Consider the following 13,684-nt stretch of genomic DNA (forward strand, 5'->3'; position numbering starts at 1 on the left):
TTATTTTTAAATATGCTACGTAGAAAATTGGCATTAATGAGTTACGAAAAGAGAAAAAAATATTTTTTTTTAAACGGATTAAAAAGAAAAATAAGATAAACATATTGAAAAATAACGAAATTAGGTACTCCTAATATATCCACTTAAATACATTAATAATGTAAAAATTATTTAGAATATTGTTGTCTCCCCCCCCCCCCCCCCCCCCCCCCCCCCTAGGAATACGATATAAGCCACAGTTGTGCAAAACCAATATTTAAGGAATGACACACCATGTTTACCGCTCCATATTTCAAGTAATGGACCAAAATAATCTTCATTATCAGTATATAAGTAACGGGGTTCTATGAATGAAACTAAGCAAAAAGAGGAACAAATAATGTTGCTTGTTTAGGAATAATCAATAATCCTGATTTTAGAATTTTTCTCACAAAACTTTTCTAAGGGTCGTAGTGGTGTAAAGGATTGACCTTACACCAACTACCATCAACACCCCCCAACAAATTTTAACAATAACCCCAACTTACCTTAGCTTATTAATTATAATGGAGTACTCGTATAGAACAAAACTCAATGTATTCATTGTGCTCAGTCTGTTTGTATTTGCTGCAGTAGGGACCGCAACAAACGCTCCGAGGAGGAAACTCTCAAAGAAATACAAAGGCCCGTGTATGGCCGTGAATTCTATCGACAAGTGCTGGAGATGCGACCCTAACTGGGCCGAAGATCGCCAGAAAATGGCCGATTGTGCATTGGGTTTTGGTATCAATGCGATGGGAGGAAAGTATGGTCCGTACTACATTGTCACGGACAATTCTGACGATGACGTTATTGATCCTAAGCCTGGAACTCTCCGATTCGGGGTGATCCAAAAGGGGCCCTTGTGGATCACATTTGCCAAAAGCATGAGAATTGAATTAACCAGGGAACTTATTGTTAGTAGCAATAAAACAATTGATGGACGTGGAAAATACGTTCACATAGCAAATGGAGCTGGCATTAAGATACAATCTGCATCTAATATTATTATCTCTAACCTTCGAATTCATAATATTGTACCTACCCCAGGTGGCCTGCTTAGGGAATCCGACGACCACCTTGGCCTAAGGGGCGGAGATGAAGGTAATTGTCAAACTGACCATCTCTCGTCAAAATTAAATTGTTAGCAAGAACAGTAGACTTGTTAATTATTTAATTATATTATGTCGTCTTAATTTAACAGGTGATGCCATCAGTATTTTCAATTCTCATGATATATGGATTGACCACATCTCTATGTCCCGTGCCGCTGATGGTCTTATCGATGCTGTTGCTGGTTCCACTAATATTACCATATCTAACTGTCACTTCACTGACCATGAAAAAGTAATGTTGTTCGGTGCTAACGATCATTCCGAAGAAGACAGGTCAATGAAAATAACATTAGCGTACAACCACTTTGGAAAGAGGTTGGATCAAAGGATGCCTCGATGCAGGTTTGGATTTTTCCATCTGGTGAACAATGACTACACTCATTGGGAAAGGTACGTATGTACGGACAAATAAAATTATTGAATTATGTAACCATCGATCTAATCATTTTAAAAGTTTATGTTGAATTATGTGTTGATTATATTATGTCTGTACAGGTACGCTATTGGAGGAAGCAGTGGAGCGACCATCATCAGCCAAGGGAATAGATTTATTGCGGAGGATAAATTGTTGGTGAAAGAAGTGACATATAGAGAGAAAAGTACATCAAGTGTGGAAGAATGGATGAAATGGACATGGATATCAGATGGTGATGATTTGGAAAATGGTGCTACATTTACACCATCTGGGGATCAAGATTTACTCGCCAAAATTGACCATCTCAATTTGATAGAGCCAGAACCATCTTCTAAAGTTGGATTACTAACTAAGTTTTCTGGTGCATTGTCTTGCAAAGTTCGACGCCCATGCTAAAATCATTTTTTATCAGAGAACCCCCTCCCTATTCCGACGAAAACTAAAGCAAAAAGGATTTTACATTTCTTCATTCTTTTGGTAATTGGGGTAACAACGAGGACCATTATAATGTTACATTTTATTTTCCTGATAAAGCAATGATAATTCTCTTCTTTTCTTCTCTTGCAGCAATCCTATATATATATATTTACATGCTGATCTTTCTTTTTTCCCATTTTTTGCTTTTTTTGGTTTTCTTCTAGTTCCTTCGACAATCTAACTCTTACTTTTCAAGAAATTGAAACATATATTGTTGTGTGGTGATCTAAATATAATAAACAGAGGCTTCTGAGAAGAACATGGATGGAATAAGGATGGATTAATGAAGTCTGACATTGATGACAAATCCGAAGAGTTATATATTATGTTTCTCGAATTTTCCAAAAATGTCATTGTATTCGTGTCCTTCAAACATGCATTATTTGGAAGGATCCAATACTAAGTGCGAAGACATTTTAAGACAATCTGAATACCATAGATTTAAGACGATGACACTTCTTCGTGTAAGAATTTTAGAAATAGTAATGGTAACGTAGAATTAAATGGACGACGCTTGACCTTGAATTTTGGTAAATATCTTGAGAATTAAATAGTAATGTAACATAGAATTTGGTAAATATTAGGGCTCAGGTATTTTTTAAGCTAGTGTGAGAAATCAATATCTTCTTGTTATTGAAAAATACTGCAACTTCAACAATACACCTGCTTTAGAAATCGATACCTGCAACTACCCATAAAACCGTAAAGTTGAATTTGTATACGTGGTTTAAGGACATATGAGTTAAAATGATCAGATAGTGAGGTTATTGGTGTGGAATAAAAAAAATCTGGCCCTCTCTTAATTTCGACGCGTGGAATCATGATTGGGACAGAAAGCTTGGTACAAATGACAGATTGATCGAGTGAAGTCAGGACTTGGACCACAATAGGTCTCGATAATTCAAAAATAGAAAGAATATAGATAAAGGTGCCCCTTCTTAGAATTCAACATTTATGATATTTTTTGCATCTTGTTCGCTCACTCTTCATTCAGGGTGATTCGAACCAGGGGAGGATCTTCCACCTTAAGATCATAGCACTAGTATTTGAACGCTTACTTTTACTGGTCTTCTCAGGTTCACCTCTTTTGGATGCCTGGGTTCTCCTCCTAACGAATGAAGAAACTCTCCGTACCCGGCCGACATCCACTTCAGCTGCCGGAAGCAATATCTTCAAGCCTGGACTCTTTGCTTTATGCAAGGAGTAAAGCACGATGATAACAAAGTTTTCACTAATCAATCTCGAAACGTGCGATAACCTGCAGCCAGTTGATAATACTAGAATGGAATCAAGAGTACATTTTTAATAGGATCTAGACTAGACTTTTTGTAGGTATTCAAGAGATTTTGCCTTTCTTAAAAATGAGCAAATTGACCTACTTGAAAGAATAGGAAAAACAAATTCTATAAGTTGCATTTTAGAGGTGAAAAATGGACAAGTTGGATCGAATTTGGATGGATCAAACTGGGTCAAAGCACTAATTTAACTGTTTGTAACAAATTACTTGCCGCAGAAAACTGACCAATCACCTCACCAGACTCCTCGAATGATTCAACATTGTTACATTGATAGCATCTTTGTCGGGAGTAATTTCTTGCAAGCAATGTCCATATTGCAGCTTGTTTGGGTTCTACTGTTGGCGAAGAACAAGCTTAGGCCAAGCATAATTACTAGTCAAGTTTGGGCTCAATTATGTGTTCTGTAGTTTTAACTTATTCATGGACTGAGCTACAAAGCTATATTGAGGATCATCTTGATTACTTTTTTATGGAGTATGAGCGGCATTCCAGTAAAAAAAACTCCATTCTTAGGATGTCAAGGTGGAAATCTACTTGTGTCAACAATGTTTTTGTGCAAGATTGGGAGCGGTTAATGGGGAACCAGTTGAGGGCTGCACGAAGGCAGAACAAAGGGATGGTATTGAGTTCTCCTCCTTATTTTGTGTGCAATATTTTCATAATGACTCTATACAGCCTTTCGCCGAAAAACGATTCTGCCTGGAGCATGGCTCTTCAACCTTATTGTTATTCCTCACCACGTTTCGTTGTTTCTCTCACATTAGCAAATAGTCCATTTGATCCTGGTATACATGATATTCCTCTATTCTGTGGTGCCAACGAGAATATGTTTCCAAGTAGTAGTTTTGTCTCTACTTATTTTCTGAAAGTTCATGCACGGCTCCGCAGGATCTGTAACAATCAAGAAGTTTTTCTCTTGACGGACATGACACATATCAGTGGCTTGGTTGCTTCTTGGTGTTAGAATTTTAAACTTTTAAGAAAAGAAAAGATTCGGCAGAATGTTTATTTCATTCATATAGCATACTACAAAATACTTATACATACATCTATATAAGCTTTTCAAAAGGTAGTAGATACCATACCTATCCAACCACTTACAAAACATATTTCATAAAACAAGGATTACCTTTCCTTTACAAACCAAGCATAATATTTAAAAGAGACACTATTAGACTAAAGACTATCTAGAAAATCTCATTTTCTAACACTCCTCCATGAGATTTTTCTTGGATACTCCCAACTTAGCCCTTAGAACTGCAAATTTCCCCTTAGGAAGAGCCTTGGTCATGATGTCTGCAATCTGCTGATCTGAGCTGCAATGAACAAGTTTAACTTCGTCATCCTTCTCTTCTTGTCTGATAGCATGAAACTTCACATTTATATGCTTGCTACGACCATGTTGATTGAGATGCCAAAGCAAATAGAAGCCTTATTGTATCATGTCGTGCAACTGGTGCAAATGTGTCTCTATAATCCAGACCTGCAACTTGCGCATAACCTTTCATAACAAGACTTGCCTTGTATTTATAAACTGAACCATCTAGATTAAGTTTGGTTCGATAAACCCATTTCACTCCTATTACATTTCTGTCTTTGGGTTTATCAATCAGCTTCCAAGTGCCATTCTTTGCTATCATACCAATCTCCTCCTTCATAGCTTCAATCCAAACTTCATGTCTTGATGCTTCTTGATAGATATTTGGTTCCAATATTGCAATATTACATCTTTCATATATCTCAGAAAGGGACTTTGTTTTCAAAATGGGCAAATCAAGTAAGGATTCCCCATCTAATTCTTCATCTTTTTTCAAATTTTCAGAGCCAAATGATTGGATTTCAGGCAGCAGACACAAGTTCTGAAAAATCTGCATTATCTTTCTCAATTTGCTCCTTATCCCAATTCCAATAACCATACTCATCTACTACGACATTTCTTCTGATGGAAATACTTTTTTTTGCAACCTGAAAACTCTATAACCTTTGGCTTGCGACGAATAATCAATAAAGATCCCCAATTCACCTTTCGTTTCAAGTTTGCTTCTTTTGACTGAAGGAACATGAGAATAGAAAATCGTACCAAAGATTTTTAAGTCCTTGGCAGATGGTTTTATTCCACTCTAAGCCTCAATAGGAGTTTTTTCATCCACAGCTTTAGTTGGCAACCTATTTAACAAATATACTGAAGTATAAACAGCTTATGCCCAAAAGCTTTGCGGTAGTTTCTTTTCAAGCAACAAACATCTAGCCATTTCAACAATAATCTTGTTCTTCCTCTCCAAGACTCCATTTTGTTCGGATGAATAACTTACTGTCAACTTGTGATCAATCCCCATATCTTCACAATACTTATTGAACTCATTTGAAGTGTATTCACCACCATTGTCCGATCTCAAAGACTTCAGCTTACAACCACTTTGCCTTTCAACAAAAGTTTTAAATTTCTTAAAACTGAAAATACTTGAGACTTGTTAATCAAAAAATACACCCAAGTCATCCTTGTTAAGTCATCAATAAAGAGAAAAAAATATTTATTTTGTCCTAAAGATGATGTCTGCATAGGTCCACACGCATCAGTGTGAACTAGTTCAAGTTTTTTAGTTGCCCTCCAGGTAGCACTTTTAGGAAATGATTTCCTGTGTACCTTACCCATCTGACATGCCTCACAAACTTCTTTAGATAGTGAGATCTCAGGTAACTCTTTAGTCAAGACTTTCTCATACATAGACTTTAAAGTAGCATAGTTAAAATGCTCATATCTTTTGTGCCACAACCATGATTCATCCATACTTGCAAAATTTGCACTATCAAACTTCCCATCTAAAGAAAAAGATTTATCCATACTTTAACAATCAAACTATCTTTAGATTCAAAAACCAAACAATGTTTGCCCTTAAAAAATTAGAAACAACCTTTCGACATCATTTGAGCCACACTTAACAAGTCACATGCTAAACAAGGAACATACAACACATCATGTATAAATTTGTACCTTGTGTAGTTTGAAAGGCAACTGAACTCTTTCCATATGCATCAATTGTTTCACCATTTCCCATCCTCTTTAGCTTTGAACGACTTGTCAAGTGTTTGAAACAAGAGCTCATTTGTGACATATGACTCGTACATCCACTGTCTATGAACTATGAGGATTTGTTGCTTGTGTTTTCTTCGTGAGAAGCCATAAACAAGCTTTCTTCTTCCTTTTCCAACTCTTCAAAAAAAATTACCTGTAGCGCATGATGTTGTTGTAGTTGATTCTACTTGACCCTACAATTTTTCTCAATATGACCTATCTTTCTACAGAATCTACACTGAATAGATGGCTCTCCTTTGAACCAGCAGTCTTTTTCTTGATAACTGGTTCTTTTACGGTGGCTGTAAGGTGGAACTTCCCTTTCTTTGAAGATTCCTTTCATGGTTTTCCCTTTGCTACTTTATCTCCTTCCATCCTTCTATTGTCCTTCACAGGCTGCTTGCCTTTATGTTGTGCCTGAAATGCCATTTATGCTACTTCTCTATCTCTTATACTTGATCTTTGTTCTTGGGCTTGTAACTTGATGATCAGTTCTACAAGCGATAAAGTCTTCAAATCACAAGATTCCTCTATTACTGAAATCTTGGACTCGAACCTTGCTGGTAAGCTTATCATCATCTTTTCCACCACCTTTGAATCTGGAAAGGTTTCACCAAACAACCTTGTTTTGATTACAATTTCCACAATTTTGGGAGAATACTCTTTCACAGTATCTCCTTCTTTCATCCTTAACATCTCAACTTATCTTTTGAGAGTTAAAAGTTTGACAGCCTTCACTCTGTCACTTCTATCGAACTCCTTTTTTAACTTCTCCCATGCTTCTTTAGGTGTTTCACAAGTCATTATTCTTGTGAAAATCACATCTGAAATTGTTGAATGAAGACATGTGAGAGCCTTTGGTTTCCTTGACTTCTCATCTTCATAAATCTTCATTTGTGCAACTGTTGGATTTGGTCCAAGTGGAGGAGGATTATCTTCTCTTTCAATTGTTTCTCATAGACTAAGAGCTTTGAAATAAGCCTTCATCTTTATCAGCCATATGTGATAATTTTCCCTTGTAAACATAGGAGGGTCTGTACCTAAGAAATTGTTGGATATCATGTTACTGCTGCTCAGCTCACCTTAGAAGAACTAGAGTAAACCTTAGCTTTCTTGCCTTCACAAGCCCTCAAGAAGAAGGGCTCTTGATACCACTGTTAGACTTTTAAACTTTTAAGAAAAGATAAGATTCAGCAGAATGTTTCTTTCATTCATATAGCATATTACAAAAGACTTGCACATACATCTATATAAGTTTTTCAAAAAGTAGTAGATACCATACCTATCCAACCACTTACAAAACATATTCCATAAAACAAGAATTACCTTTTCTTTATAAACCAAACATAATATTTAAAAGAGAACACTATTAGACTAAAGACTATCTAAAAATCTCATTTTCTAACACTTGGGTCATGTGTTCTCCTTTTGTGTATGGAATTGTTGTTACATATGCTACACAATTTATGGGTGCTAAAGTTTACACTACAACTGTGTTTGGAAAGAGCTTGTTTGAACTTGAGGGTTTTGGTAATGAGCAAGCCTCTTTTATGTTGTTTCCAGGATAGTGATTGTTGCAAGAATTATACAAGATCACACACTATTTTTTGCCAACATTGCACAATTTCTCTTGGCTACAATTGGTGGGGAGCGCACTACTAACATTGTTCTTGACTCGAACCTTGAGGACAAGGTTCTTATTGAGGACGGGAGTAGTGTTATGAACCAGCATCGGCCTAATATCGATACCAACACAATGCCACAAGACTAGTTATTGGGCTGATAAGAAGCAATAAAATTAGAAGTCCTTCATAAAGATTGATTTGGGACCCACGCTCAATTAATAACTAGCTAAAAGGACGGCAGATGATAAAAATGATTTATGAAAATTGTTGAGAAAAATATTTAATCCTCTCATCTCTTTTCATAGAGTCTAAGCTTCTCATTCCCTTCTAGTTATCTTCTTCAATAGTTCTATTTTATTACTAGTCCATTGTTGTTCTGCAATTTTTTTGTTAGTTCTATTTTGCCGTTGTAATTTTGAGTTTAGTGATTATAATATCTGAATGATTTTATTGTGAAATTGGAGTTGTTACAACAACTATAGATAGTTATTTTATAATAAGTGAGATTAGTAATACGGAAAGAATTGTTTTTTACTACATGTAGAATATGCTAAAAGTGAAAGAAGAAGAAAAAACTATATGAAATTAATGTGTGATAAAAGCCTTGTCAATCAGATTATCATTGATGCGACTTACTATGTATTGTTACCTGCAATTGACTTTCTAGTTTTTGATAGGGTCTATCTTAGCTCGAAGGAAAGAACAACCAAAGCGGTCGAAGCTTGCCTCTAGCCGATAGGCTAGCAGTAAGCTTGGCTACAGCGAAGCGCTTACCAAGCGCGAAGGAAAGATTGAAATTCAATTTCTTGATCTGCATCTTCAATTTTTGGAAACTTATAAAGTTTTTTCGATCCCGAAATAAAGAGAGTTCGGCTCTCTTTTTTCGCTCATTCAGATGAAGAAATTCCGTGAAGATGATGAGAGATCCTCTCCTATCTTTAAACTGAGAAAGAAGAAAGAAGGACCAAGTCTTGCAGATCTGCTGCTTCAGATTCATCGATCCAATATGACCACTTAGGTCTACGTTGCCACGATATTGTTCTATGGAAGCGGGCGGTTTAGAAGATCTTCCTTGGAATATCCATCATCTTGGTCTCAACCTAGGAAGAGTTGTACGCCTACATAACAGCCCTCCCAGCCCAAAGGAAAATGCCCAGATCACATTCTTGTTGTTGCTGGAGGTACACATCCCTCTTCTCGGTGTGGAACGATATACGAGAAATAGATGCTCAGCGGATAACTGCTTAAAGCATCTAAGTAGTAAGCCCACTCCAAGATGAGTGCTCTACTATTCCGGCTTCCCCAGAGCTTCCGGTAGCACAGCCACCCTCTGTCATCCATTGCAGCAGAGCCGTTTCATGGGCGGGGGGGGCTGTTCGTTATTTGATACAATTAGTGGTGGCAAATAGAGAGTCCGGAGCCGAAAGGGTATATTTGTTTTGTAAAAATTTTAAAACATCAATTAATTTTTTTTTTGAAATTAAAAGGGCAAAAACGTAAGGCTGCTTGCGACTTGCCTTTTTGTCAGTGACGACGTTAACGCCCTCCGTTAAAGGAAGTCGCAAGGCAGCTTACGACTTTCTTTAACAGTGTAGGCCCACGCCACTCTTCCCACCCCCACGCCCCACCACTCATTCCCGTTGCCACACCCTCCCCCAGCCAACCCCAATGCAATGTTTTATATTAAGTTTTTTTTTGTATATTTATATTTTAACTTAATATTTATTTGATATTACAAATATTTTCTCTTTAACTGTCATTCTTTATTTCATTCACTATCTTTAGTATTATAATAATGCCATTATCACATGACTTACTATGTTTATTTGACATTTGTATGTATATATATACATACTTTTTATCCACGATTAGTCATTATTTTCAGCATTTTATTCAACTACACATATATAATTCGTGAATGTAGGTTATATGTAATTATGCATGAACAAATTTACATATAGGCCTCTTTTGGTGTGTGAAAAATGTTTTTAACAAGATTGAAATTGAAGTAAACTCCATGCTATTGGTGAATTGGTTATATAATAAGAAACAAATAAGGGTATATACTAGTTATTAAATGTCTGTAGATTAAAGTGTATAGTTTTAAGAATATTTAATTGAATTATGATTTACGATTTGTCTCCATTTGGAACAAACCTGTACTTCTCAAACAATAGAATAAGGTTTAAAACATACTTTGTGCATTCTTATATATTGTGTGTATATATATATACTATAAATAATTTAATTAGAGATATTCTTTAATAACCAGTAGTATGTCCAACTACCTTTACCCATTTCTACCCACCTTATAAATTAGTTGGATAACAACAAATTTAGTTCTTTTTTTAAAGCAAATCACTTATCTAAGACATGGAAAAAATATTTTTATGTTTAGCTATAGCAGAATATTTCTCGAGTAGGGGGGTTATTTTCATTCGCATTGATTTCTCTAGTAGGCCAATATTGAAAATTCGGTCTTAATTGATTAAATAAAATTTACACTTATAATTAAGAGAAATCAATTCATTTCTTCAATCATTGAGTCATATTGTACAAACCAAAATTTAGGACATGAAAAAAAGAACTAAACTTCTATACATCATTAATAATAGATATTATAATCTACATCGACGCAATTGTTGTTATTTATGTGTATCCGTACCACACATTGTTGGTACATGCGACCTTATAGTTCTTCGGGGATTGTTTATGTCCTGCAAAATTAATTATTATGAGTTTTATTTTTAATAATTTAACACTTCTAATATTGAAGTTTTCTACAGTAAAAATATTACAACATACATATTGTTGTAAAAATTCATCTTCATCATCATCTTCATCTTCATCTTCATCTTCATCTTCATCTTCATCTTCATCTTCATCTTCATCATTTTGAGTTTCAGACATATCTTGTAATAAGATGATAATTTATTATTACATACTTTTATTAAAAGTTATTTACTTAAAAAATTATTTAAAGAGTATATTAATTACCGTTGAAAAATTCAACCTTCCAGCCTGAAAAGATGAGTTTTGAAATTCATGTTTTTGTGTATTTTGGCCAAAATTAAAATTTGCACCACTGAATTGCTCAAAACCCGTAAGAACATTAGGAGTATGAAAATCACTAACTTCTTCTTATGTATAACCGGGCACACTTGACGATGTTCCACCATAGTCAAAATTGAATAATATGAAGTGCCAAAAGTAGCATCCGAAAATTCTGTATTAACTTCTTGCATATGAATACCTCGTGTGTTATGTGGACCGGTTCTATGAACCGGTGATTGTGGTTGATATTGGAGAAGAGCCCAAACACATACTGAAATGATGAACATAGTACAACTTCAGCTGTATGTGAGATCCTCACATTTGCAAAGAATGGTAAGGGAGGAAATGTTCACAAGTTTTTGCAGATTCTAAAAAATGTTCATGCGGAAAATGGTTTAATTATCACATGCCATGATCGCATGCAATTAAATTTTGTGGTGTTCGTGATTTCGAGCCAAAAACTTATGTGAGCAAATACTACAACACGAAGTACTACAAGCAAACGTACAGTGGTACTTTTACACCCGTAGGAGATTAAGTTTATTGGCTGCCTGCGAGTTTTTATTTGGTTGCAAATACGAAATATTTGCGAACATCTGGTCAGCAATCAAATACACGATGGAAGAATGAAATGGACATTTTTCCATCTCGCATGTCAAGAAAGTGTAGTATTTACAAGCAAATGGGACACACCAAGGCTCGTTGTCCTCATAGAAATCATTTGTAAAATGTATTTATTTAAATTATTATGTTTATGTTTATGAATTTTAAAGTAGAACTACTTTTTTGTTTATTTTTGTAATCGAAAATTCCTATATATAAGCAATTGATTTTTATAAAAGAATCTCATTTATTTTAACAACATTAATAAGTACAATATACTTTACACTTTACGCTAGTAAAGACAAACAATCGAAATCAATAATTATATAATTTGATAATCGTAATCTTATTCTTCTGGAGTTTCAGGAAAGATTTCAACTTCATCATTTATACTATAATTTTAAACTACTATATTGTGTATGATTAATCAAAGATAACTGATTTATACAACAATAAGGCACACCAAAATTTAGTGTTTCTGGTAAATATTTTTGAAGATCTATCCATTCTTTAACTATTGAATATACAGGATAGATAGAATCTCTATGTAAATTTTGATCTTCTAGTACCTTCTAGTGCTCTTCTTCATTTGCTCTTTTAAAGTTGAGATCGTCTAATGCATGAAAGAGTTGTAGCGCTTTATTCATTTCATCAATCTCCTTCACCAAGTGTTCAATAACTAATGCTTCATCCCTGAATTTGCATGTTTGATAAGTTGCAAATACTGCTTGTGGAATGACCAAATCATGCCAGCGACAAAAAACTTCGTAGTCGCACCTCTAAGAATATAAACTAGGTCATTCAAGTGTTTCATCCCAAATAATAAAATCATCCATTTTAGAAGAGTTTGTTTCTCCCTCAATGATGTGTCCAGCAATTTTTAAATCATAATAAATATCAATGAATTTATTTTCTAGCGGACGAATTCTGCCATACCATTTTTTCCACATAAATCAGTGTAGCACCCAAATACCTTTCTTGGGTCCTTGGGAACATTTCTATTTTTATTTTTGTTGGTAATATCGAACCAACGTTGCAACTATTTATTTCAAATGTGGAATTTCTTTTTTAAAAAATATTAATTAGTAATGAAGTACTATAAATGTAATTTATAGTAATAACAACATATTATAAAATTAAGAAAACAACATTGAATAATTATATAGTAAAAAATACATGAAATCTCTACTAGAAACAATAATAATATCGTATGGTATGCAAAATGTGCTACTTTATTTGAACTGATAAAACAACAAACTAATGATGAAAATGTGTATACATGAATAATTGGACAATGCAATAAGAATCTATATCCTACATTACAAGTACTATAAATTTATCAGAAACACATAAACTTCAAAAAAAAATCATAAATTTAAAAGAAATGAAATAAAGAATGAAAGTTTAGGAGAATCAAATAAATATTAAGCTAAAACATAAATATACAAATTTACAAAAAAAATTAATATAAAAGATTGCATTGGACGTGAGCTGGAGGAGGGTGGGGCAATGGGAGTGGGTGGTGGGGGTGGGGTGGGAAGAGGAGCGTGGGCCCACACTGTTAAAGAAAGTTGCAGGCTGCCTTGTAACTTGTAAGTCGCAGGCTGCCATGTGACGTACAAATCGCAGGCTGCCACGCGACGTACAAGTCGCAAGCTGCCACGCAACTTCCTTTAACAATGGGGATTAACATCGTCACTGACAAAAAGGCAAGTCGCAAAGCCTTGCGTTTTTGCCCTTTTAGTTTCAAAAAAATTAATTGTCATTTTGAAATTTTTGCAAAAAAAATATACCCTTTCGACTCAGGATTCGCAAATAGATAGGTTAGGTCAAATTTGGGCGAGTTGAAAATAAATCAACAAAAAATGAATAATAATTATTTCCGCTCATATTTTATATGGCTAAAAATGAGTTGCGTAAAATACTATTTACCCATATTTTCATGAGTTAATAGTATTCTACTCTAAAATTCAATATGGAAAAAATATTTTAGTCTTTTTTTGTAT

The 13,684-nt window shown here is 34.7% G+C and overlaps 1 protein-coding gene across 1 annotated transcript; it reads left to right on the top strand.

Moving 5' to 3' along the window:
• Positions 1-373: 373 nt before the first annotated feature.
• LOC129895314 (probable pectate lyase P56) lies at positions 374-1,977 on the top strand. Its single transcript, XM_055971011.1, has 3 exons — positions 374-1,122; positions 1,223-1,523; positions 1,629-1,977. Exons 1-3 carry the CDS (start codon positions 546-548, stop codon positions 1,942-1,944), a joined length of 1,194 nt encoding a protein of 397 aa, XP_055826986.1. The 5' UTR covers positions 374-545; the 3' UTR covers positions 1,945-1,977.
• Positions 1,978-13,684: the final 11,707 nt, after the last annotated feature.

Source organism: Solanum dulcamara, chromosome 7, assembly GCF_947179165.1.
Source record: "Solanum dulcamara chromosome 7, daSolDulc1.2, whole genome shotgun sequence".
NCBI lineage: Eukaryota > Viridiplantae > Streptophyta > Magnoliopsida > Solanales > Solanaceae > Solanum > Solanum dulcamara.

Bases quoted from the DNA above. Each gene is read 5' to 3' on its own strand.
- LOC129895314 (XM_055971011.1), top strand. From the start codon at position 546: ATGGAGTACTCGTATAGAACAAAACTCAATGTATTCATTGTGCTCAGT. The intron at 1,123-1,222 runs GTAATTGTCAAA...TTAATTTAACAG, and splicing joins CCTAAGGGGCGGAGATGAAG to GTGATGCCATCAGTATTTTC. The intron at 1,524-1,628 runs GTACGTATGTAC...ATGTCTGTACAG, and splicing joins GACTACACTCATTGGGAAAG to GTACGCTATTGGAGGAAGCA.